The sequence below is a fragment of the Seriola dumerili genome, unplaced genomic scaffold (assembly GCF_002260705.1).
Source record: "Seriola dumerili isolate Sdu_G_001 unplaced genomic scaffold, Sdu_1.0 BDQW01000052.1, whole genome shotgun sequence".
In the NCBI taxonomy this organism is placed as follows: Eukaryota; Metazoa; Chordata; class Actinopteri; order Carangiformes; family Carangidae; genus Seriola; species Seriola dumerili.
This window is the reverse complement of record NW_019174307.1, coordinates 19,422,579-19,449,878: the sequence shown is the minus strand read 5'-3', so window position 1 is coordinate 19,449,878 and position 27,300 is coordinate 19,422,579. Positions and strand designations below refer to the sequence as shown.

The following is a 27,300-nucleotide window of genomic DNA, read 5'->3' as shown; positions in this document are numbered from 1 at the left end:
AAGACCGTTGTATTAGATTGCATTAGTTTTTGCTAGGTGTACCTTATAAACTGCCAGTATAGTATGTATACTAATACTCCAATGTATTTTGGAAGATGTATTACAGTAGAATAAGAATATAAATGATCACATAGAATAATCATACTGCATATAATATATTTGATAATCAATTAGTAAGTTAAGTAATTTTTTCAGCTAAAATGCATAATATACTCATAACGATAATAATTATTCCATAAGTAGGGTGATCGATTAATAGACCAACAAAAACTTAATCTGCAACTGTTTTGATTATCAACTAATCATTTAAGTATTTTTTTCCCCCAGCAAAAATACCCAAAATTCTCTGGTTCTAAATGAGAATAATTTCTTCACCCTTGAGTTTTGGACTGTTCAGAAAAAATAAGCAATTTGAAGACATCCTCTGAGGCTCTAAAATGTGATTTATCATTATTTTCTGGTATTAATTGAAACTATTGTATGTATCAAGACCTCATATTTGTTTTGAAGTGCTTGCATTGTATTCAAAATATCAAGACATATGAGGTAATACAGACAAAGAACAGGTGTGTGTATGCTTTTGAACAAAAACAAGCTCTATCCATACAACAGCATAAGGGCAGTTTATTTCATTACAATTGTAAAATGACAGTGCACACAAACTTCTAATCAATGCATCATTCTCTCACAGGCAGTTTTCAGATCTTTTAAATTGTTGCTTATGCTCCAGAGTTTCGAAACAACAACAATAAAAGCTACTGTAAATGGCAGATTAGACCAGAAGTCTCCTTGTCGATGTTCCTTTTTCCAGAAGCACAATGAGATCTCTGGCCTATGGACTAAAAAAACTGAACTTGAGATTTTCAACAAATAATAAATTACAAGATACAAGAATATGTCATTAAAAGGTGATGATATATTAATCCTGCATTAGCCGTCAGCATACAAGTGAATTCATCTGATTTAAAAAACTGCAGGGAACTGCTCTACATTTCCATGAACGTAGCATGTAACAGACAATGTAACAAAACAGCACAGTCCTGCCCAAGTGCTTTCAGAAAGTTTATGACTCATTAGTCTTTGGTGAAAATCAAATTGAATCGATGGAAATATGGAAGAAGGGTCTGTTAAATTACTATTTAATGTAAATTTGACTTTATTTTATAAAACCTTTAAAAATAAGATGGAGGAAAGTTTTTTATTTATTTATTTTTATCAGATGGTGGAAGGCATATGCAAGGCCATGAAAGACGAAATGAATGGAATGTAATTTCACAAACTGAAATGAGCTTTCTTTCAATTATTTGTCTGTATTTACATATGGAAGCCCTCAATATAAGTCACTCATTAAAATCCAATTCTATCAGTTTTAAATGACGTCCTGCCAAACACAGTTCAGACAACAGTGGCTGATAAATGCATGACATATGAAAAACATGCTAGCGTGACCATTCTAGTGACTCCTGTGCTCCTTATATTAATAATTTTTTTTTTCTATAACAACTAAATCATAACATCTTTTAACAATTTAACACGACACTCAGAATCAAATCCCCCATCAGATGGGTGAGAACATAAACGCTACATCTGTCAGCACACTTCCTGGTCTCAATGACCTCTCATTCCTGAGGTTTGGAGCTTTGAAATGTGTTGGTATCTGCATGATGTTTGTGTTTCCGACTTGATATGATTAATGACAAAAAATGGCATTAAGAAAGAAACAAAGAGTGTGCACAGGGAGCTACTGTATGGACCCTGAAGAGAAAACCACAACACCATCCATGTCACTTAAAAGCAAATGTGTAAAACTCTGGATTTGGGAACAGGCTTCCACAAGATTTATTACACTCACATCGAGGACAGTGGCAAACAAACTTGAGAAGCATTAAAGATGCATTATATTCTGCTTCTACCAGCTCCTGGGTGCGTGCAAACATGTTCTGTGCTGATCATCGCCACTGGATGCTCTTGGTGTCCGGCACTGGATCGAGGCATGTAGTGACCTGTAGTCACGGTCCTACCTGCATGCTACAGTAACAGCTGAGGCGGCGGGAAGGGTCCAGAAGAGCCTACGTCGCACAATATCACCTGCTAGTGTACTTCACTCTCAAGCCACATCTGGGGACATATTCAGATCAGCTCCAGCTTTAACCTTCCCTTTAAACCTTTAACTGTTCTGGTCTTGTGCTACTGTCATATCCAGTTCCTTCCCTTGTTCACATCAAAGCAAGAGCAGGATTCTTAATTTTTTTAGGTTCAAATGCCCATTTGGCAGGAGCCAAGGCCAAAGGGAATATGAGGTACTACACATCAATACGAGGTTGTTACAGTCCAAATGAGTGTAGTAGTTTCATCATGTTACAGCAAAGCTGCCTCAACTCTTAGGTCCATGGTGGTCGCTTAGAGAAAGACAGGCCTAGACTTTGTTTTGCAGCAGGCCGCAGCTCAAAGCCGGTGCCTGGATTCCTGGCTGTAGCCTCCCGGCGATCCTCGATTACGATGAGGCTTGTAAGAGTCCTGGTAAGGGTCCTGGTAGTCCTCCTCCACCAGAGGCGAGTGGTCCCGGCTGTGCTGTGAGCCCGAGGACAGACGGTTGCGATTCTTACGCGCCCGTTCATTATGGTAGTTCTCGTCGGCAGGCATCAGGCTGCGACGTTCAACAGGTGAATGATCTGTTGTTGTGTGGTTGCTATTGCGGTTTCTTTGGGCCTGTGTAAGAGAGGAAATACTGATTCTGTGTGGTGTTTTGTTTTGTTAAACATTTGACACAACAACTAATTCATGTTCCAAATTAACAAAAGGTTTGTAAAATATTGCAAAGGTTCAAATATTAGATTGAATATATTAGTTCTATCTAACTCTATCTCTATCCATCTCTACTCATATTAATATAAGAGTCATATTTAATGATAAAAGATGTTCTACGTGAAGGACTTCAAAGTCAAAATTTACTTTTAAACACACCTCAAAGTCGCTCATGTCGGCTCAAAACATGGTTGTAAAATTGTTATAAAGTGTTAACAGTTTCCTCATTGCTGTAAATGAGGAAACAAACGAAGATCAAAGATCTGCAGCTTCTGTCGGCTTGAATTTAGTTTATTACAATGGATTCCAGGAGTGTCAGAGACGGAGCTGCAGCTTCACCCGCTTGGTCACTGCCAATCCATATGCTCAGCAAGCACCAAACACTTATGGTTTTGCTAATATTTCCCTAATCCTCTGCTTTGGACGGAGCTCCAGAGCCTCGAGGAGAGCGGCAGAATGATACAGAACTTTTGCATTACTGAATTACTAGTCTTTTATTTAAGTGCACAGAACATCCTGAGCCTTCGGATGGAAAGCAAACATTTTGCAGCTACCTTTTTGTGTCTGATGCTCAAAATATCTGAGTATTGCTTTAAGCTTTGGCTAGAAAACCTGCAATAATACATTTATCAAAAGCACACATAAGCAACATACAAACATAATGATACATAATCAAACTTTAAATTCAGAATACAGCGCAACTTTTCCTTTTTTTTTTCTTTTTCTGTTTGACATGTTCACCTGAATGGCAGCAGGATATGGGGAGAGAGCGGTGGAGCCCAGATTGCGGCCAAGCAGGGGGTTGAGTGGCGTGCTAAGTGAAGTGTGTGTGGCACGCCAGTATGCCTCCAGGTACTCTGCCAGATGTTCACACGCATCTTCCAGCTGGTTCTCATCCAGAATAATATCAAACATCTCCTGAGGTTGGGAAGGGAGAGAAGAAAGTGTAGCTGCTGGTGTACGTGAAAAGTTTCACCACAGAATAAAACCTAACTAAGTGGTTGTTGCTTGTCTAGATTTAACGGGGTGTTTGACATTTACTCACAGAAGGACACTGTGCTAGTTTCTCAGCTGCAACAAGCTGCACATTCAAGTGTTTGCTTTGAGACTTCCCTCTTGATTTGATCAGCCGCTGGAGGACCTATGGGAAGGACAGATGCAGTAGAAATATCTCCAATTATGGAATGAACACCAAAGACCTAGTACGCAGTAAACAAGCCTCACTCTTGGCTAGACGGGCCTCTTTATCACCATCTCCTCTGCACTGTGAATTACAGCTGCTCTCTAAACATTACAGCTGCTCTCTATGCATGTTTGGGAGAGGAGATTAAGTTTCCAGAAAATCAAACCGGCACAAGTAATAACACGCCTGTCACTGCTCCTATAGGTTCAAACTCCGAGTGTAACAGTCATGCTTTCTGCCTCAGACTTTCCCCTCGCCGTCTGGTCGGCTTCTCTCATATTTCACTTTGAAATGTAAATAGCAGGGGAATAAAGCTAAAACTGTTTCTGAGATTCTGTTTGACGTATTAATTTGTTTGTAATTGCCTGCCTGAGTGCAGTAAGTTATTTTCTATTAATTTTAAATAATGTTAATCCTCAAAAGATAGCAACTCTTAAGACTATATACCGCATCCTGCTCGGAGAGCAGCAGCCGGGAATTATCTAGCATCTAAGCTTTCAATCTTACCTTAGGTGAGGACACTTTAACATGGACGATAATGGGTGCTAATGAGGTCTTGATGAGCTGAGCTGGATGGTTAATGGTGTCTGCATCCAGCACCACCAGCTGTAGAGACCGGGCCAGCTCAAAGATCCTTTCTATTTCACTCTGGACCTCCGCTACAAGAGGACAACAACATACAGCAGAGCAAGAATGAACACGAAGGAAAATGAGAGCAATTACAAAACATTCACGGGTGAAACGCCTACGAGACGTGCACATCATTGAGTGAGACAGTTCCTGTAGCTTTACCAAGGCTGGAGCGGGTGTTGGATCTCTCAATGATGGCCCTCTTACTGGGGTTGTTTAGTACTGACCTCTTGGCCAATGATATGTCAGCTGTTACCCTTGTGATGGATATCCTGCAACAACGACAAAACGTACATGTCACGCAGAGCGAACCGGCAGCGGGATGATGCACAGCGTCAGGCGCCGCTTACCTCCCGTCAAACCTGTGCTTCAGGAAGTCGAACAGCGCCTTCTGCATCATATCCGTCACCTGCGTCCGCGAGCGAGGGGGGAGAAGGTGGAGGAGATGAGATGAAGAGGGAGGAGGAAGGGGAAGAAAAATTAAAGACTGATTAGGCAAAGAGGCCAACATCAGCGTCCTTCCATCCATCAACATCTACTGAATATGTTACAAAGCAGCAAAAAAAGTAGAAGTGAACTCTTATTATTCATTCTAATGCAACCCAGTCAGGCTGCTGCCGAATGCTCTGTGAATTACACACTTGACCGAGCGGTTTGTCCACGGCGGGCAGTTTCTTCCCTTCTGGCTCTCCGCAGAACGAACGTGGGCCACATTCAATTACGTGATTAGGGGCTACAATGAAAAGTGTCGCAAAGGCCAATGCACAGGTGATGAATTGGGGCAATTAACACAGCGCAGCCAACAGTTCGGCACTGGCTGATGGATATGAGTTGCCACTCTGAGGCCTGGAATTGAAACAGAAAGTCGCTTGCGTTCAGAAAGTCATCCTTAAACACAGTCAGTCCGGTTTGTTCGAGGTGTTCGACTCAAGGCGATGAGTCCACGGATACACGAATCACAACAGGCAAAGCGCTGCGTTTAGCTCCGCCAGCTGTCACTCTGATTCGTTCAAATGAGCCTGACAGCGACAGAGGGATGACAGATGTCCTTTCAGCTGAAACACAGAGCGGTTGTCCGATGAAAAATACTGCTATTAAAATGTGCAATGACTTTGTGGATCAAAAGGTGATTCATTTTACAACCATACAGCAGCAGCGGCTCCAGTAACACGCCATTTCATGCTACTTCATACTTCTAACTTAGAGAGAAATGTACTTTTTAATCTTATTTTACTCTTATAAAATATAATTTGCTGTTATGGATTAAACTACCCAACAGTGTATAAAGTCGCTACAGCTTACAGCTGCAACATTAAAATGCTGCTTGCATACACACCTGTAATGTCATCTATGCAGCAGTCATATAAAACTGTCGAAAATCATTGTGCTACATAACATTTACTTTAAGTACATTTTGCTGATAAAACTTCTGAACTTTAACTTCAGCAACATTTCAAAGGTCCCACATTTTACACTTTTCTGGTGTTTTATTTGAAGCGTTGATATCCATAAGACAATATAGTTTCGTTTCTGAATACAGGCTGTGTGCATTTCTCTGTGGACTGAGCGCGTTGATACTTTCACAGTATTAATATAGAACCTAGACCTGCTTTATAATAAAAAAAAACAAACAAACATGGAAATGTTACTTTACACAATATGAGACCTTTAAAACGCACAGAATTTCTGGTATTGCTAAATTAAATAATTCCTTCTATAAAAGATCTGAATACTTCTTCCAGCGCTGCAACTGTACCGCCCCTCACACATAATGCACACAACTCTTCTTCACTCCCCCTGTAAATTAATAAAAGTAACTACACCCTTACTCGTGGCGCTGCTCACACCGTCGCTCATGAGCTTTATTATTTGTAGGATGAAACTGCCTTCCGGCGGTGAGGCGAACAATAAACGAAACGCCATTTAGTAACTCATCTCGTTCTAAAACCTTCGGCGCAGTACCCATTATTCTCTGCTTCTAATTTCAAACCATGCTCCACTTTTTTTTTCCAGACTGACGCAGTTTACCCAGAAGGTTGTTACCACGGCAACACCCGAATGGGAGGCATGGACTGTGATTCCATGACAACTGACTCCGGGCTCCCACCTCCCACCACCTCCTTGGCCTCCTTTATTGTTTGTCCTGTGGTTCCAATAGGTACTGATAATCAATTACAACTTTCAGTTTTAATGTTTTACCTGTGGGAGGTAGCAACACAAGCTCATAACAGCTGCACTGTCACCAAGAGAAGATATGTATTATAATTATTGTTTATTGTTTATTTAGCGGGGACAATGAACAGTACATTTGCTGCACCAGATGCAGCTTAATAGCTCATTTTTATCTGTCGTCCCTGGGTGGAGGCGCCCGGCAATGCACGGGCTGGAGAAGTGAAATTATGTCAAGCACGGACTATCCTGGTTATTTCAGCTAAATGACATGTTTACATTTAAAAGTTTATATCATTAAACTGTGAGGTCAGTCTTTTGTCCTCTCAATGGAAAAACAGCAAGATTTGCTGTTTTGGCTGTGAAGCAGAGGCTGAGTAAATGCCTTGAGGAGCAGTAGCACGTCCTACCTCATAACCTTTCAGGGACGGTCCCACCAGGACAACCGGCCTCATGGAGGGAACCACGTCATACGGAGGGATGTGCTCAGCCTGGGGGGGTGGGGTTGGGGGTTGGGGGTGGTGGTAGAACACAACTACAGTCAAGCTTTGATTTTATTAGCTAAGTGTCTCCTAAAGAGTCCAAGTCACCAAGTGTTCTTCAAATATATCTCGGTGTTACTTGAGTGATGCTTTAAATGAAATTATGTTCCATGACAATTTTATATAAATAAATGTACATCTTTGTAATAACCTGTAGAAGCACCCACCAACCCATTTAGCCCAGTTAAAGGATGTGATGTGACACCTAGAAAAAGCTAGAAAAAATTGAATTTGCACTAAGAGGGAATATAAAGTTTTATTTGATATGGCAACATAAACTCTGTTTATTAGGTTTATTAAGAGTTTATATTTCTATAAAACAACAACAACTACAAAACAAAGAACTGTCTGCTTTTCACAGCAGTTTCCAAACATTTTAAATCAAATATGTGTCACATTTAAATTTTTTGTTCATTGTTTTCAGTGTCAGAGTTACGATTAAAAAGAAATAGAGCTTTCAACTACAAAAGCTCATTTAAATAATTTTGATAAATCAGGTAAGTGCAGATGACCACATCTGTTGCATTTATCATCTGACAGTCTGCAGTATCCATATAATGTATAAGTCTTTTTTCAAAAAGTCATAATTTACTTTTGTAAAGAAAGTGATCCTTCCAGAGGTAAAGGTTAAGTTTCAAGTGTTAATAATTTTATTTTCTCGCTCTGATAATTTACCTGCTTTATATGGCCTTTACTACTAGGACTATTAGGAGGATATACAGTAGGAACAAAACATGAGTAGTAATGTAAGTAATTCACCGTACTCACCACTTTCTGTTTCTGCTTTCCTGAAAAAGAAAGGAAGGATCAAGTGAGTGCATACTGGACCGAGACTATATGTGAAATTATATCAGACTATAAAGCGTCACAACATCACAGGAGGGAAATAAATACCCCTCACACATACAGAGCGTCTAACGAGACAAACAACTCCCTCTGTGAATCTGACGACAGCGTTTCCTCTCAGACCTAAACAGACTTGTGTCTTTGGGACGAACCTGCAGAGTTGGGGTTTGGTTTGAATGTGCCCGACACCATTTCTCCCAGACTGGAGGAGGAATTCCCACTGGATTTACTGCTAGAGTGAAAACAGAGAACAGAAAGAGAAGAGTGTTAAGGTAAAATCCAGCCAGACGTCTTCAGTCGAACACCGCCAACCTCCAGAGAACACGTGACCACAGAGCGAACTCGCAGTGTTTAGTCTTCTTGGACGTAACTAACTGGTACAAGTGTGACCATGTTTTTAAGTTACTTTGAAGAGTGCTGAGGTAGCCTTGAACTAAAAGAGATTTAAATGAACAAATACATAAGAAATAACTGAAATAAAAACATTAGGTTTGAATAACCAGATGCGTCGACTGACTCTGACTCGGAGTCACGTTCACTGCGCTGTAAGGAAGTCATCGACTAAAAAACATCCCTCTATCTATTATTAAGACGAAGCTTTTTGTAACAGAAAACAAAAAGAAGAACAAAATGACTCAAGGTAAGTAGTTCTTTTTTTTTTCTTTCTCCATTGAAAGTGAGGAAAGTCAGCACTCAGCATCTCTAATCACATTGGTGGATAAAACACATCACCCCATCTGATGGAAAATTCTACGGTGGCCACGATCCAGGCACACCTCTGAGAGGCTGGACCACACAACTCAACTTGGCTTTCATCCACCTGACTTCCTCCCTATCTGCTGGCTCAACTGCCAGGCTCTAGTGGCTCTCTCTCCCCTCAGCACAGCCCCCCACAACCCTCCAGTCCGACTCTCTTTATCCCCTTTGATCCATGTGTCTACTCTACGCCGCCTGCACTCTCACATCTCCAGTCCTCCTCCCTCTGCTCACCCATGGAAGCGTCCTCTCTTCTGCTCCTGCTGGAGTCGGATATTTTCCAGCTTCAGAGGGCTCGGGATGAAGCCGATGTCGCAGCCTTCCTTCACCAGGCGGCCGATCCACCAGTCGTTGTTGTACTTCTATAAAAACGAAAAAATAAAATCAGAGAAAAATCATCAGCATGTGAAATTAGTCTGCAGGATGGACAGTAATAACTGATGATGGAGAGATCCAAGATTACTTTTCAAAATTCTCTTATAAAAATATATTTATGAAATGCTCATTCATTCCCTTCATTTCCACTTGCTGCTGCAAAATCTAAAAATCCTGACCCCGAAAAAGAAACTGCCCTATTAATCTCAATCACAAGCAGAATCAAAGGGGAGAGCCCGGTCCCAGTGAGCTAAGACACCATAATCTAATGACAATATCAAAGAGAAATTTAAAGCTCTCTCCTAAACAGCGGTGAGTGAGGGCTCGGTTCCCAAAAGAAGTTTGGCAGTCATGACAGTGTGCTGCTAAAATCTTCACTTCCAAGAAAAGACAGTTGGATTCCAGTCAAGGCTAAAATTCACTATAGAAACAAAAGATGTTTAGCATCACGCAGAGCCATCAGGGACCCAAACCATATGGCCGGAGTCATAAAGACATATGTATCATAGACAGGAAGAACAAGGAGTCCTGCAGCAGATGGTCTGGCCCTCACAAAAGCCCTGGTCTCAACATCATGGAGTCAGTCTGGGATCACATGAAGAGACAGGAGACACTGAGACGGACTAAACTGTGGCAAGTTCTCCAAGACGCTCACAACAACCTGCCTGCCAAAATACTGTGAAAAACAAGAGCACCCAAAAGAACTGATGCTGTTTTAAATGTAAAAAAGCGATCACACCAAATGTTGATTCGATTTTTTCTGTTTACTGCACAAAACAAAAAGAGTCAAATAACACTGCGGCATGACCTCAAAGCAGAGTGCCATCTCCTCTGCTAAATTCATTATTTTTTGTATAACGGGACACACTAGTGAGTACCACACCACAAGACCCTGAAGCGCTTCAAGATAATAGAGATTTATACATCGACAACTGCAAACACAAATGGGCAAACTCCCCCTGCTGATGAAGTCCATCTGATTTGAAAGGTCCAGAACTGTTATTAAATGGACGTCGGGTGTGGGACTGTGTTTTTATGAGTTTGGCTGCAGTTTCTCTCACTGTCAGGTTTGTATAACTAGTGCCTTAACTGCATATGGGTTGTTGCCATGGTTACCTGCAGTTTAATACATCTTGACGGTTGATTTAGAACGACATTTAAGCTGTTGGCTGGAACTAAAGTATATTATACTAATGGACAGCTGCCAGCCAATCAGAACAGAGTATTTTCTTTGGTAGTGAAAGAACAGTCTGCTTGCACGGTCCAATCCCATAGAAAAAGTCTATTAGATACACAGTAGAATACAGAACTACGAACAGAACAAACACAGATCTGCCCATGTGATTTCTAAACCGAATGGAGTGCACTAAATTAAATCCTCCACACAGTGCCACAGGTTTAACGTTACTGGATAGTGACTGAATTGTACCTCTTTGATGTGGAGGAAGTCCTTGGCATCAAAGGAGACAGCCGTGCCAGCCACAGGAACATCCTCATCCAACGCTCCACAGTAGCTGACATTGGTCCTCACAGCAAAAGCCACCGCTTTAGTCTGTAAGACAGACGGGAGGAAAAAGTCATCAGAGCAACAAGGCAGCAACGTACAGTGAGTATTTAAAAAGGGAAAGGTGACATGGATTAAATCCTCTATCACATAATATCAAACTTTATATTATGATACTGATATATTATATTGTTTGGTGGAAATTCAATTATGAAACAGTTTATAACATAAGCAGAAGCAGCAGTGTGTACACAGAGACACAGAGACACAGAGACACGGAGACAGTGAGTTTTCCCCTCAGCAGAGAGTTACTGCAGCACCAATGCGCTCGTCAACGCTTCAGCATCACACATGCGAGCGAGCCCGGAGTGAGGGGTGGGTGGTGCTACAGAGACGCTATGTCAGACCTCCTGACGAAGGTGGCCGCCAGACATCAGCAGCGGTGATCACACCGCAACCGCAGCACACAGCAGCGCCCGCAGAGGATCTCACCCCAAGGCCAAGAAGCCCAGATAATCTACAAAGATGGCTCCTTCAAACACACTCTATCAGGCCTATATTTTCCTTATTCTTCTTCTTGTTTTTATCTTTTCTACTATGAACTATGTGGCTGTAATACATTGAACTAAATCATTAAGTTGATGATTTATTTATCTTTCAGTGTACTGGTTAGGTTTTAATTAACCCTTATTTATCTTTATCTTTTATTTTTAGATCCTAATGATAACATCAACAGATATACTGTATACACTACTGCTAGTGTTACTAGTACTCCAACCTCATCAGGATAAAATAATCAGATTTGCAACAAAAGGCCTTTTTCCACAGAAGATATTTTCATGTGTCACAGTAAGAAAAGCACAGGTGTAAATAAGAAAAAGTAATCATGACTTAACTTCATGCAGCTGCTTCTGTTCCGACCAAGTAATTTGATTGGACGAGAGGCCTTCCATGAGCGCTGATACAGATTACAACAGCGCTGGGACTTTTACCTGCATGTATCACTCCGCTTTTTAGAGGCGTTCTATTAACCGTTAATTAGCGGCTGTTTTACATCTTAGATTAGAACAAACTTTGCAAAGACGAATATATTTCCAGAAATAACATTTGAATCAAATTATGTGTGGTCGTTAGAGGAGGATGACGGGAAGGAAAGAAGCCTGGATACTTCAGCGCACACCCCCAGGTGCGCTCATATGACATCGTCAGGGAAAATGTTTATGTGTTGCTAACTATTTGTGCTTCAGTACATCACTCCCTCTCATGTGATGTTGCTTAGGTCAACAGTTTTGGAGTAATGAATGTATGTATGTAAAGTGATGATTTTTTTCCACCAGCTGCTGAACCCAATCGATTGTTTTCCCATCACTTTGTTTAAGTTTGGAACAGAATGGGTGTGAGGATGTGATGGGATCAGGGTAAATGTTTACACTTTGACAAACCTTTAGTCAGACCAGTTGCACAGTGCGGCCAGTGAAACTGAATCATGTGTATTTGCTTGTGAGGCGAGATCACGTGCGTTCAAGTATGTGTGATATACAGTACAGTACGTCGCTTTATTGTCCTGCAGATAGCTCCCAGTAAAACTGACCTTTGCCCTCTCGAGCTGAACAGTGGCCTGCTGCTCCTTCTCCTGCCGGCCGCCCTCCTTCTCCTCCTCCAGGGACACATCCGAGTCAGATGGTCGGCTTGTGTAGGAATCAGCTGAGCCCTGGAGAGCAACAGGACACAGAGGATAGAAATTATATTCTACCAGGAAAGAAATTACCAGTATTGGTGAAACCACTGCAGGGTGACAACTTTCTTAAAGTGACACAGATTAAACTTGACATCCAAGAGGCATAATAATAATAAACATCTGTAAAGTGCAATTTTGATATGCCCTACATTTAAATGCAAAAAAGTGCAAATAGATTCAGGACATAATAAGAGCCTGTTTCTTAAAACCAAAGAGATGAAGCAAATGAATGAGTGGGAGATTACAGAGACCCAGGTGTGTGTGTGTGTGTGTGTGTGTGTGCTGATGTGTCACATGACTACTTGTATTCCTCTCCATACAGGATCAAAGGGTAAGAGATTAAAGATGAAGAACCGGCTGGGAGGGAAGGTTCAGAAGGAAGGTGGTTTTATTTGTGGCTGTGGCTCAGGCGGCAGAGCGGGTCTTCTACTAATCGGAAGGTCAGTGGTTCGATCCCCAGCTCAACGAGTCAAAGTGTCAAAGTGTCCTTGGGCAAAATAATGAACCTGAAATTGCTCCCAATGTGTTATCGGTTTATGTGTGTGTGTGCTATTAAAGTGCTGTGTGAATGTGGCCTGTAGTGTAAAGTGCTTTAAATGGTTGCTAAGACTAGAAAAGCGAAATATAAGTGCAGTCCACTTTGTTTATTTGTAGAAATAAAATTAGAAACACAGAGCACAGGGCAGAGTTTTTTTTTTTTCATTTTTATTCAATATTGAGTAAATATGAATTTGAATGATGCAGAGGGTTTATTCAGAAAAACTCCACTAAACCTTGGATGAGGGAAGTGCATTGCTACACTGACCTCTATGGGTTGAAAGTCTGTTGCACCCCATCACAGCAAAAGAAAATCAAACAGCAAGTTTTATTGTAAAATGATCTAATGCAAATTCCTAATGCTGTAATCATCTTCTCTTCGTCTCGTCCTGGGTTGTGTACTGACCGAGACGTGTAGGGAATGGCTGGAAATTTCTGGGGAATATGCTGAATAAGAAGACGGATAAATATGAAGCGTGAGCCAGACATTTCAGCTGAGGAGATATTGATGAGAAGGTTTGGTTAAAGATATATGACGTGTTAATTAGGTAGAGGTGATGGTAGGCAGAGCTGGGCTTGCTGTTTCGCCTAAGCTAGCTATCGTTAGCTTTGAATTTAGCATACAGACATGAGAGTGGTGTCAGGCTTCTAACTCACTCAAGTAAGTGTATTCAAAAAATATCAAACCTTTCAAACTATTTTTTTTCTTATCTTATCTGTTTGCTGTATTTGGCTTCTTACCAATTTCATTTGTGTGTTTGTGCTGTATTATAGACTCCTGGGAAATCAGAAATCACATCAATGGAAGCTGAGGAGGATCCTATAAACAACACAAGTTGGGTGTGATTAGATATACTACAGCTGTAGCTCTCGCTTCTTTAAATAACACTTGATAAAGCGGAGTGAAACGAGGACCTTGATTTATAACAGAAACAGACGGGTGGTGACTAACCATAAAGTGTTGTTGGGAGGATGAACACTTACTCTTCCAAACAATATTCCCTCATTTGGTGTTGGTGGATATGGAGATGCTGCTGCTGTTTAAGAGTCATTTCAAAATTCCCACGGGTGCTCAGCTGGGTTGAGGTCAGTACCTCAGTACTATTCCTTTTGGAGAATTGATTTGTGAGGATGTTTTTCTGGCCAGTCCTTAAAATGACTTGGTTATACCGTATCTGTACAGTGTGTATGTGTATGTGTACCGCTGGGACTCAGTGGGTGTCTTGACCGCCCCCCCCCCTTCACCACAGTGCCTCAGGCTGGAGATCAGTCTCATACCATCACTATCACTTGAGTCATCTCCTTCCTAACTCACTCACTCCCTCACCCCTCACATCCTTATTAGCTACAAGTCAGTGGCTGCTGGGTTAGAGGGGCAGTAAAAACGCCCACCCACTTATTCAACGCAGAGAGAGAGACAGAGAGAGAGAGAGAGAGAGAGTGAACCAGAAAGGCAGCAGGATTATGACCGACTAGCTGAGGAAAATGTGCAAACATAAACAGAAGTAACAGCGGATGCACAGAGACACTGCTGGAGAGCGAGGTTCCCCCTCAGCAGAGGGAGTGTTATTACAGCACCAATGCGCTCATCAACCTCCAACATCACACGCAGGGAGCTGCCCACCCTGCAGTGAGGGGTGGGCGCTGCTGAGGAGACGCTATTTCAGACCTGCTGGCGAAGACATCAGCGGTGATGATCACACGTCATCCACAGCATGCAGCAGGGGCAGATCTCAATCCAAGGCCACCATGCTTTAAAGATGTACAAAGATGGCTCCTTTCATACTGTCCTTTCTACAGACTTTTATATTCTACCATAAATCTTTTCATTATCCTGTATCGTATATCTCTTTTATCCACAGGGCTGTGACGCTAAACTCGATAAGATGATTCATTTGGTCGCGTTTCTTCTCTTTTATGGTAGAGATATTTTTATTCTGTTTATCATTTTTAAATTGATTTAATTTGATCCTTTCTCTTATAAAACAACATGCCCATGAAACTTATCTAAACACACACAAAACCAAGAAAAATATGAAAGGAAGAAAAGTCCGATTCAATCCAACATGGACATGAACATGCAAAGACAAAAATTTAAATAAACAATATAAAAGAAACTATAGCTCACGCTGCCAGCACTTCTTTTAAAAATCTGAAATCTGTGTAGAAAATCATTACATTATCAATATTATAATATAAAATACCAGCTGGGGTTTTGGTTATATTGTGATTGAGCTTAAATGATGTATTTTCCTGATGGTAGAGGCTGCATCACTGTGACGTATCTATAACTGCTGTTAGTGCTGTTACTTTTAATAAAGTACTCCTGCTTCTGTTTAAGCTACACCGCTGCAAGTATCAAAAGTATTTGTAATGTTATTACAACAACTTCAATGACTTTAACTGCTTTCAGTGAGCGCTTGAACTAGTATGAATATAGTAGTATATACCTAACTTTTAAAAATGGCAGCTTACTCTATATGTAGATGTCACCCCCAAAATATTGTATTGATATATATTGATATTTGGGTATTTGGTGAAACTACTATCAAATTGGATTTTGCCAACATCTTCCAAACACAGCTGCAAGGTGACTGAGTCAGCATGATGTTACCTGCTCCTGAGTGTGAAAGCAGAGACTCTACACACCTGAGCAGGGCCCTGTGAGTGGATCCCTGCCTAATGGAGCTGTACTATAGATCCATCAATCATCAAAAGAGGGATAAATCTACAGTGCGTACTACCACCATTTTAAAACAGTGCTACAGACAGCAATGACGCATGTGTAACTGTGCTATCTTGGCTCTGAGGACGTCACCTTTGGCTGACCATTACTGTAGCTGTTTGTGTTCCCATGTGGGATATCTGGCTTCAGGTCCAATTTGTTACAACTGCACTGTGTAATAACAGCTCTGTGTGTTTGAGCACTGTGGAAAAAAAAACAGTATATAATGGGGGTGGTGTTGCTGCAAACATTTGTGACGTTTTTTTTTCCTTTAACACATCACAGTAATGTCCAGTTAAAAAAAAATGGCAGTGCTGCTGCGGCACTGTTCCCCCCTGAGGCAGAAGCAGCTGCTGCCTTTCAGTATAACTCGACAGGTTGTATCTTAAACATGGGAAGTCGAGTATGATATGACTATGAATGATATGTTTCTACCATTTCAGCATCACAATTATAGGAACAAGAGGAGCAGATAAAAAGTAGTCTGGCCGTCACCATCTTAAAAAACCTCAGTTATATCACAACTTGTGACCTCAGAACGATCTGAAACTTTACACACAGGCTGGTGTAACTTGTCATCACTGTGTACAGCTGCAACAATTTGTCAATTAATCAATCAATCAATAATCAACTGAAAAAATTAATCACCAATTATTTTAATAAATCATTTAAGTCATTTTCAGGTAAAAATTCCAAATACCTGATGTTCCAGGTTCTAAGAGGTGAGCATTGACTTTTCTCTTGGTCTTATATGATAGGATCCTGAATAGTTTGTCACCTTTGCTCTGGTACATTGAACTGTTTCCTGGTGTTTTATGGACTAATTAATTGATTAATAAAAAAAGGTAATTGGAGGAGTAGTTGATAATAAAGATGACTGTTAGTTGCAGCTCTATTACTGAGTCCTCTGCTTTACTTTGTGTTGGTTGCAGACCAGCACTGTGTAAACACTGTTTTAAACTGATGAATTCAGCGGCACAGAGCCAAGAGTAAAAGTTTGTTGAAGTTTGACTCCAGCTTCTCTGACTTCAGCGAGAGGAGCCAATGGCTGACGGCTACTGCTTGTGCCGCAATTCAGGATGGAAGATAAATAATTAAGGTGGTTTCTGAATGTGTACTCATAATTGTACAGCCTCATATTGAACCCCCGCAAAAAAAACTTTTCAGGTGAACTGAGCTGACTGTTCTTATACCAAATACTGAAAACATATGTCATGATGTTATTATATAATTGATGGACTTGAACTCACATCACAGCAGCATTTTTCACTCTTCACTCTCTCTTTCGAGTCCCATTAGCTGTTATTCTATCTCTGTGATGGAGTGAGATGTTGCCGCTGTATGACACAAAATCCGTGCTTCGTGCTGCACTACAGCTGAGTAATCACTACATTAGCATACACACTGGACGCCTGCCCCATTGGCAAGGACCAGCTAGCTCAGTGCACAGGCTCTCTGGGGTCCACGAGCTAATTACTGCTCATCATGGCTTTCTAGTACAGGTACGGGGAATGTACTGTAGTGTGAATTGTGGCCTGCAGGCTGCCGTACACATCAGCCTCTCCGGGGTCAGGAGCCAGTTATTCCCCTTGTCACCAGCATTAAATGAGATGAAGGAGTGAATGATGAGAGTAAGCATGGCGGCGGCTGCTGCTGCTGCTGCTGCTGCAACCGTTGCCACCACTGACATCAATAGCCTTTATGATTCATTGGCCCCACGGTGTATGTAACCCACCTGCCTACAGACATTTGTTACCCTATTTGTTTGCCGGTCCGTCTGCCTTTATCAGTCATTCAGGCCAAACATGTCTCCGTGTGTCAGTCTCTCTCGCTTTGTATTTATAGAGACAATAAAGCACTATAAAGATAAAGGCACTACAGAAATGCAGTTAATGCAGTCTGTTGCAAGTCAGTCCACATCAAACCAATATTTATTGGCTTCAACAGGCAACTACTGCATGCAAACAATCAGTGCATGAATATTACATAACCTGCAAACATAACTCTCATATTGAACCATGTAGCATGACGTAACCGTGGTGCACAGTACGGTGCAACAGCCGTGACATGTTCTGTGACAGAACACGTGAATGTGTTCATTACTTTTAATGACTACTTTCATGGCAGACAATCAAAGCAGCTGATCCCTCACTGGGTGACACGGTGACTGTAAACAAATAAACAACTAAATTACTGCACAGCACAAGTGTATTCTTCACAAGAAATATGAATTAAAATATATTTTTTAGCATATTAAGAAAAAAAAAGTGTCTTCAAAGTTTTCCTTTTTAAAATAATTTGTCTTCCTTCAATAGCAAGAAACTTTTTTTCTTAAACACATTAAATATCTTCATTTCCAGATTGGCAGGAAAATTCAGTGGTTTGATTTCTTTAGAGTCACATCATGGCGGGGCATGTTTATCAGAGACGGTGCGCTGGTGTTTTCCAGGTTTATAGAGAGGAAGTGTAATTATATACAAGTGAATTGTAGATGGAAGGCCATCAGAGAGCAGGAAGTAAAAGACTTCAAACAACAGTGTTTCTATTTGAGGTATTAACTTGATTGTTTAGCAGCCCATGAGTTTATTGAGAAATACATACATAGGTGTGGTGAGCATTTTCAAACATTTTGACCTGATGTGAATCTTAAAGCTGAGCTGGGTTTTTCCTGCTAGACAGCAATCTCAGAAGTATTTTTATTTTCCTTTAACAGATTCCAAATTTCATCCCAATAATTTCTTTTTCTGTCAGGATACACGCTCCTTCACACCTTGCTCTCCATGCACAAACAGCTTGTGGGAATACTCTGTACCTGCAGTTATCTATCCCACAGCATACAAATAGTCAAATGTACTCTCCACGTTCTTGACCCCCACGCATCAGAACACAATAATGTCATGTTGACAGTAAGGCAGGTGATGTGGTGTCTTCTTTGTGTTCCAGCACAGAGCTCAGGATATCATGTTACTGTGTGTGCCGCAAATACGTTCCTGTGTGAACACTCTGGTCCCACAACACAACAACTTAATATTCCTCTTTTCTTTCAGCCTTGTTTCTTATAGGATAAAATGTGGGGGGGGAAAACAGAAATAAGGATAGGAATTGGAATAATTTGAGAATAAGGCAGACGTCAGAGTAGAATCATAAAGGATCTATCTATAAAATTTGAACACACACATCTAAACCATATCTGTTCGACAGTTTCTGGATCGGCTGAATCCAAAGTGTGGTGAGACCATGGCGTCAACCACAAGAGCAGATGAACTGTCTAGAAGTGTTGGAGGATTTTAGGACGTATTCCGACTGAATCATTTTTGATGAATGATGACAAAACCTAAAATAAACCTGATCATCCACGAGACTTCAGTATTTCCGGGCAAAGTTTCAACACGCGCGATAGTTTAGAATTAAAATATAGATTATATTTGGTTGTAAAATTCTACTTTCTGATGGTCAAATCCAGCACTTTACAGAAACATGATCTCGACTGGCGAGAGCACATCTCCGTCTCCCTCCGTCCAAGTGGCCGCTGTGGCTGCAGCATGTCACCACTACAGGCTGTTGAAGCGTGAAGATCATGGAGCCGCTCCATCTCCGACTAAACCCGTGCGCTTGAATCTGAACCGTCAAGCCACATTCGTAAAGTAAAGCAGATATCAGACAGACAGCGGTGCTGAGTCGTCGACGATGAAGTATTACACTGTCTTAGAGTCCTTGAATTATTATTTCCTAATGTTTTTAAACATCTGGTAATAAAGGTAAAGGTAATTGTTTGTTTTGAGAATTTCTCTTTGCACTAGTACTCAAACAATTATGGGCGAGAATCAATTTTTAAAATACTGTCTGAATCATGTGTGTAGTATGAAAACTGTCAAGTAACAAACGTTCATTTGTGTTTGTAAACAACTGAATGACATTAACCTTGTGCCAAAAAAAAAAAAAAAAAAAAAAAATGTTTTATATAATACAATAAATCACATTTATCTGTGTATGTGGTTGATCATCTTTAAAGTCAGTGACAAAGCCACGTAAATCCTTTTTATCTGCGAGCCTCTGATTCAAACGTGGAGACGCTCTGAGCTGTTAAACCGGTGCGTCTCCAGCTCGTCAGGTTGGGTGGATGCTGCTCTCCATTTTGCCGGACAGCCAGCTGGTGGACGTTTGGAGTCCTGCAGACTCAGCCAAATGGGGTGAAAAACTGGGCCTCAGCACAAATGTTTATCTAACAGACGACGGCACAGTCTGTTGCCCCTACGGATGCTGCCACGCACTCCGCTCAACACAGCCCATTACGAGCATCCGTCCACAGAGGACGGGGAGGTGCGGCGCAGGCGGACATGCTCCGTTAGAAATGAAGCTTCATTCATCTCATCTGAATATTTCATAAGTGCTAAAGATGTGAGATTTTGTGAGCAATGGATCCAGAAATAGCCGAGAGAATCTTCCTGAGGGATTGTGATCATAAACACTTCTCACAAAAATATCAATCAGGCAAGTAAAAAAAAAAATCTAAATCTAAATTTTGCATTAGAAAAGAGAAATACCATAATCATTAGTCACATTTGCTGGTTTAAACATGCCATGTAATGGATTTGCTGCTTCTCTCTGTTTTATACACAATATGGCCAAAAGTATGTGGATTCTCCATCTCTCATTCTTTGGTTTAGGTCTGTTGTCATGGTTTGGGCTTGGTCCCTTGGTCCCCTTTTATTTATTCTATATATATATATATATATGTTGAAAGAAGTAGTGGAAAGTTTATATTTAGATATTTATATTTTCATATCTTGATTTTGTTAATAAAAAGAAGTTTCATCTTAAAACATGTGGAGACAGCTGTAACAAATCTGCACACTGCATGTGCAAGGACGAACTAAATCTCAAACACGCACACGCACACGCACACACACACACACACACACACACACACACACACACACACACACACACACACACACACACACACACAAAGGAGGTAAAGCTCATGGGAGCTGGAAACATGCTTACAAAGGGTTGCTTGACATCAGGACTAAGACATGATGTATTGCTTTAAATTCTGCCCTGTTCATCACTTTCTTCTCCTGCAAAGAGTCTCTCCTTTCTCCACAACCATCTCATCCAATTACCGTCCTCAGCCACTTTTCACAGGAGAGCAGATGTTTTGCATGATTGCATTCTCTGTCGTGATCAGCTGTTTATGTGTCACTAATGACAGAGACAAAGGTGCAGTTTGTTTTGGATGAACTCTGTATTATCATCATGACTTGGTAAATAGTAGGTCCACTGTATGTGTCCCGTCGGCCCGCCAACACCGAGTAAATTACATGCTTGACTGATGTCGAGTGACACACAGTCAATTTATTATTGAGGAGTTATCCTTTCAAACTATTCTATCATGAAAAATGCAAAGACAGAGGACACTTAATCTGTACTACTGCTACTGTGAACAGAAGAAAACACAACTAGAGGACTTGTTCTTGTCCTAAACCCAAAAGTACAGAATTGTTGGGAGCCTACTACATGGGTACGGTGAAAAAAATAACACGATTGCATATCAATAATTTAATGAAAATAAATGGCAAATGTGCAACAGAGGATTTGAACTGCAGTAAGTCTTTGAAATCAACCTGCCATGGCTGGACAGTGAGGATTAATGCCTTTGTCCGGGGCTTCCAGGCGCCTCTGCTAATGATCCATTCAGAGCCATGGGAGTCTTTCCTTGAAACAAATAACTGTTATTTACTGCCTCATTACAAATGAAATCTATAACTGGAGGACTGGAGAGAGGGGAAAATAAAAGCATCACCCCCCATTGGTCACTATAGACGAGCAACCTGCTTTATGTTTCACCATTTACAGCAATGAGTTACCTTCTCTGGAAACACAGTTTTTAACCCCAACGTGTTGGTTGGTTTTCAGTCTCGTGTGTTTGTTTGCGAGACATCTAAAACAGGGATGCAACCAATGATTATTTACATTAGCGGTTAATTTTTTCAATCAATTAATTAGTGGTTTAGTGTATAAAATGTGAAAAGTGTCCATTAAAAGTAGCAAGAGCCAGGGGCAACAGACAGACAGGTAAAAATTTAAAAAAGACATTCAACATAAAAAGAAATATATCTGAGAGACTGGAACCAGCAACCGTTTCGTTTTTCAGCTTCAACAGCGACTTTAATTTCAAACATAATCATCAGCAGTAATCTCTAAAACTACAACAGATTTGGGTGAAAGTTGGTAGAAAGTTGGACTTTGGGCCAAAAAAGAAGTAGTAGTTTATTTTAGGTCATCATACTTTTTTCTAATTGGTTGCCTTATTCTTCTAGGTGTGACCTATTTGACATTAATTGCCAAAACTATAAAAACACATTGTGCTAATTTAACCAAATTCTCAAAGACAGGTGCGGAGAACTTCTGCTATAGTAGACAGAAGGTCATTTTAATATTGGTCCCTACATTTGTCACTTTACATTCCTGAAACCTTGAACGCATGAATGACAAAGATGATGTCATTCAGGGCAGAAAGTCTTCAGCAGAGCACGAGGCACTTTGAAGCATTCCCAAAATTACCATCATGTGCACAGACACAAGTAACAACTCTGCCAACCAACCTCTCCCCCTCTTCACTGTCTGTCTCCTGTCTCTTTACACACACACACACACACACACACACACACACACACACAACACACACACACACACACACACACCCAAACAATGAGCTGTTTGTGAGGTTATTATCTAGGAGTGTCAAGTGGCCAGTCTTGAGTCCATCGTGCCACACTCCAGCCTTATCTGTTCGGACGCCAGAGCCCGGTCTGTTCTCCCATCTCCATCCTTCTTCCTCCCCTGACCTGCACGCCTATCAGCCCCAGGATAAAAGGCTAAAAGCATTCTGTCTTCATTACATCCACCACTAGACATCAGTACAAACAGCAGCCAGGAAGTCAGAGGGTAAATATCTCTAGGCTCATTTAAAAAAAACAAAACAAACTTGGCCCAAAACGTGGAAACTTTCCAACGCACTTGCAATAGCACAATTACTAATTCGCCAAGGAAGCAGGTTTACTACACTTTGTATTTTACATAAGAGCTTTTGTAAAAGGTGAGTCATACATTCAACAACACTGTATATGTGCAGAACTGTGCAGAACTGTAGTAAGTGAGTTACATCATTCCTGCAAGACGGGGAAGGGAAGAAGTGGTGCGTGGTGCAATTCTGTTGTCACATTGGTAATTTCAAGAAATCATGTCGAAGTTTTTTGTGGCAGCTGTATGAACACAGAGCAAGGCGGCGCCGGAAAGAGACGCACACATGCCACATTACATTCGTGGTCGGAGCGCCAAACGATGTCTCTTTAACACATTCATGGAAAAATCAACTGGAAATGAGTCACGTGAGAGAGTCAGTGCAGGTTGAAGATGCAACGAGACTGAAATCCAAACACGGCAGCTCTAAGAGTGTGTGAACAAGTTTTGTAAGTTTGGATTCTATGAGTGGCGTGAAAGTAGACAAAAGAAGTAGATCCACGTGCCGGCTATATTGACACATGACATGGAGTTACTGCTTGATTGGAATTGAAAAAAAGTCTCAGTCAAAAAAATATATTGAACCTGCAGCTGAATCAGCAGTGATGAAGCCATAAACTAATCATACAGTCTCTGAACAAACTGAATGAGGCAGTGTGCTTGAGAATATTAGGATTTTACAGAGGCTGCATTTCCTGAACAGTCTGAGGTGGAAGTAAATAGCCTCATCAGTTATTTAGACCCATAATAATGGAACAATACCACATGATAACAACAGCTGAAACAACAGGAAACAGATGGCGTTGTTGGATTGTGCTGTACTGTCAGGGACATATAGAGCAACAAATTTGAGGTAGTTATTTTGGGAAGCCAGGGTTCTGGATGCCCTGTTTATTTTGTGCATAGACAATGTTAGGTGGCTAACAAAAGACATGAAACTCAAAATATCTGCTTCTTGGATACAAAAGAAAAATCAAATATACACGCTTCTGGAGAAAAGTCAACTCCAATGAATATTTTCATGAATAATAAAACTACTAAAGTGACAGAAGTGCTTATAGCGGGTGAGCAGAACAGAGCTAAAAGAGTTGAGAAACATGAATGTTGATCTGTGTCTGCTGGATGTGTAAATAACAACTGTTTATTATTAAAGTCACCATATCAACTTCAAATGTCAATGTAGTGTTCACAGCTTGTTTCCACTGCTCCCAAAAAATTGCAGGTTTCAACCTTGTAGAAACCTGATGAAACGTTCAGCAGCTTAATTCAGCAGCTGCAGAGAATTTTCCCAGTTGTATCAGCAAAGTTCTGCATGTGCTAAATCCTTCGGCCTCTTTGGCACCATAGCAACGGTGGCTGAACATGTCTTCTCGGATACAAAGCGAAACAGCTGACCATGATATAACGACTCATAGCACTGTCTGCTTATCTCCAGGAATCCCGCGCTTCTGTGAGAGATGCTGAGGAAACCATTCAGATCTTTTAAATGGGAATTTGGAGCAGTAAAATAATCCACCCAGCAAACCTGTGACTCCTCAACACTTCACAACAGCTATCTGGCCAAAAGTATATAGACACTCTTGTGCGCTTTTACCCTGAAGCTATTTTCTCATTGTTTGGGCTTTCCTGTTTTAACATGAAAACGCTCCTGTGCACAAAGCTGGGTAAATACAGAAAAAAGTTTTTCCACTTTGGAAGAACTTGACTAGACTGGAATGTGGACTGTGACACCACTGACAGAACTAGACCGGACAGATGGAGATCGATTTTCCTAATACAGAACCTACACTCCCTTGATAATACTGGCAGATAGAGTGAAAATGTCCCTCCACCTTTAATCTTCAAGAGGCAACCAGGATGTCAGGTGGAGTTACCGAAAGGTCTTGACAGATTCTGGCTCAGTGGGATTCCCCCCCATCCCCACCCACACCCCCCCATCCCCACCACCTCCCTCTCCCCCACCCACCTCCCTCTCCCCCACCCAGGAGCAGCTCCTACATTTATTGATTTTTTTCTGCTGCTCCGACACATTTTTATCCCACGGATGCCCACTCTGCCTGTCAATAGTAATGTTTGCCTCTCTGTATCAAAGGCGGTGTGTAGGTCTGTCTGTGTGTGTGTAGCGGCACTTGTGTGTGTGTGTGTGTGTGTGTGTGTGTGGAAAAGATGAGAATTTATACTTATTGACGAGCGTTCGTTCTTGTCTTGTGTGAAAGACGTCGCAGGTTTATGCAACAGCACACGAGTCTCGTACAGATGGATACAGTGTGTGATCATTATGATTATAACTGTTGGTCTCGGCAGTAACCTTGATGACGTCCAGTGGGATTAAGTGATGAAGGGAGAGACAAACAGACAAGTGAGAAAAATACAAATGAAGCCACAAAGGAAGACGCTGGTTCTCTGCCACCGGTAAAGAACAAGATGTTGCTGGGAATCACAGAGAGATGCTCACATACAATTACCCACAATGCTCATAAACGGAGCTTTACAGCATGCATACCGACCATTCATCCATATGGAGAGATGGTGAGGAAATACTGTTCAGATCTGCAGACGCTTAGTCGAGACAGGAGGAGAAAACCGTCACCTGGCTGGCAGCATCAGTGAGAAAACTGTACAGTTGGGTGATTGAGGAGCCCTAAGACACACACTCACTCAAAAACACGCACGCCGACACACACACACACACACACACACACACAGACACTTGTGCACACCCTTCCCCCAACCTCTTCCAACTCCCCCGAGAGGAGCGCACGTTCAGCCCACTCAAGTCTCGCTGCATTCTGTGGGTGTTTGTGTAGAGATCAACTCGCCACGGCACAACAGAAAAAGCATGGTTTTACAAGTGTCAGACGCCCCCCTCCACTCACCGCCTCCGAGTCTTCAAATCCATGTAGGTACAAGTTATCGTACATGGAGGAGTGAGATTCCAAAAAGCAGCTTCACGGCGCGAAAAAAAACAGACAGGAAGAGAAAAAGATCAACCTGTTCCAGAGAGGATGGATGATGAGGTCAGGAGAATGACAAGAGCCCACCAGCAGTCTCTTTCTCCACATGAAGGTAGACCACAGAGCAACAAGACCACACCAGAGCAGCAGATAAGAGGAAAAAAAAAGAAAAAAAAAAGGTGGGGCTCTGTGTTTTCCTGATGCTGAATTGGATGTTATTGCCCCCGAGCTGAGCGAGTGTTGGTTCCCATTATAAGGCAGCCTGGTTGTCCCCAGAGGCAGATCAAACCTGGCATTTCATCTGCCTTCCAAGCTCAGATCACACGAGCCAATCCCTTCCTCCAACACTGGCTGATGACAAAGGTGGGATGCAGCCTGCTGATTGGCTGGTCGAGGCTCCAGTCAGCCCTGCTGGCTTTGAATAAGGAAGAGGCATGGAGGGAGGGTGGTGGGGGGGGTCTGCAGCCTGAGAGCATCATTAACCAGCAAGCTGTGAATTCTGTGCATGGATGTGTGTGTGTGTGTGTGTGTTTGACGTAATCTCTTAACCTAAACACCCATTTGCAAAAGACTGACATATAATTTCCACGCGCAGAGTCGCAGCAAAGGTCGACAGCTGAGGGATGATACTGTAAACAGGAGGCAGACCTGATGCTGCTGAGCCGCTGCTCTCTTACAACAAGTGCTCATGTCTTTACAGCTTTGTGAACGCACTGCAGCCATAAAATCAATCTATAAAACGTCTGTTACAGGGAAACTGATCATATAGGAAATCAATCAAGAAGAGTTATAGAGTTTAAGTCTAAGGTTTGACACTTTTTATGAGCAGCGTCTGTTGAATGCAATCACAGGATGATGGAGGAGCGCTAAAGCTGCTGCTGCTGTTTAACTATGTGAAACAACTCTGCATTTTATCATTTCAGCATTTTAAACATTCTGGAAAAAGCTCTTAGGGATAAGTTCTCCAGTATTACTAAACATTTTTTAAATTATTGTGACAGTAATATGCCTTCAGTAACCATATTTGATTCAGTTAAAGATGTTGTTAATTTGTGCTACTAATAAAACAATAAAACACTCAGAGACTCATTGGGCAGTCGAAGGGATAGTATGAAAAGAAATACATTAAAAAGATCTAAACGGCATTGTAAAGAGGAACCTAAACCAAAATTCATGTTTTATGTGTCTGTCTATATGTACATTTTAATTACTGTTTGTATTGTATTGTACTAATTGTTAATTCTCTGCATGCTCCTATTACTGTTACTTTAGCTATTTGCCTTTATGCAGAGACTACAGATGAAAAATAATGTGCACTACAGCTCTTAAATACACTAAACAATAAAAATAAATAAATTAAATTAATCAAACTTCAATTTTCTGCCTCTAGGATCGAATCTAAGAGACATTGTGAGACTGTATTTTTTGTGGTCTGAGTTGCTGCATCTTTGAAAGAGAAAGAACAACAGCGCCCTCTCCTGACAAACCAGCAGGTCCACCTACTATCAGA

At 41.3% G+C, this 27,300-nt stretch overlaps 1 protein-coding gene across 4 annotated transcripts; it reads right to left on the bottom strand.

Moving 5' to 3' along the window:
- Positions 1-606: 606 nt before the first annotated feature.
- cacnb4 (calcium voltage-gated channel auxiliary subunit beta 4) lies at positions 607-26,073 on the bottom strand. 4 transcript variants are annotated; one of them, XM_022741046.1, is made up of 13 exons: positions 25,713-26,073; positions 12,402-12,521; positions 10,736-10,858; positions 9,166-9,293; positions 8,328-8,407; positions 8,089-8,117; positions 7,198-7,278; positions 4,969-5,027; positions 4,781-4,890; positions 4,496-4,647; positions 3,851-3,946; positions 3,547-3,723; positions 607-2,709 (listed from the first exon to the last, which is right to left on the bottom strand). In XM_022741046.1, exons 1-13 carry the CDS (start codon positions 25,755-25,757, stop codon positions 2,446-2,448), a joined length of 1,464 nt encoding a protein of 487 aa, XP_022596767.1. In that variant the 5' UTR covers positions 25,758-26,073; the 3' UTR covers positions 607-2,445. The 4 variants fall into 4 exon arrangements, with proteins under 4 accessions (XP_022596767.1, XP_022596769.1, XP_022596768.1 ...); XM_022741048.1 differs by having other exon boundaries at positions 8,098-8,117; XM_022741047.1 differs by having other exon boundaries at positions 8,328-8,404.
- Positions 26,074-27,300: the final 1,227 nt, after the last annotated feature.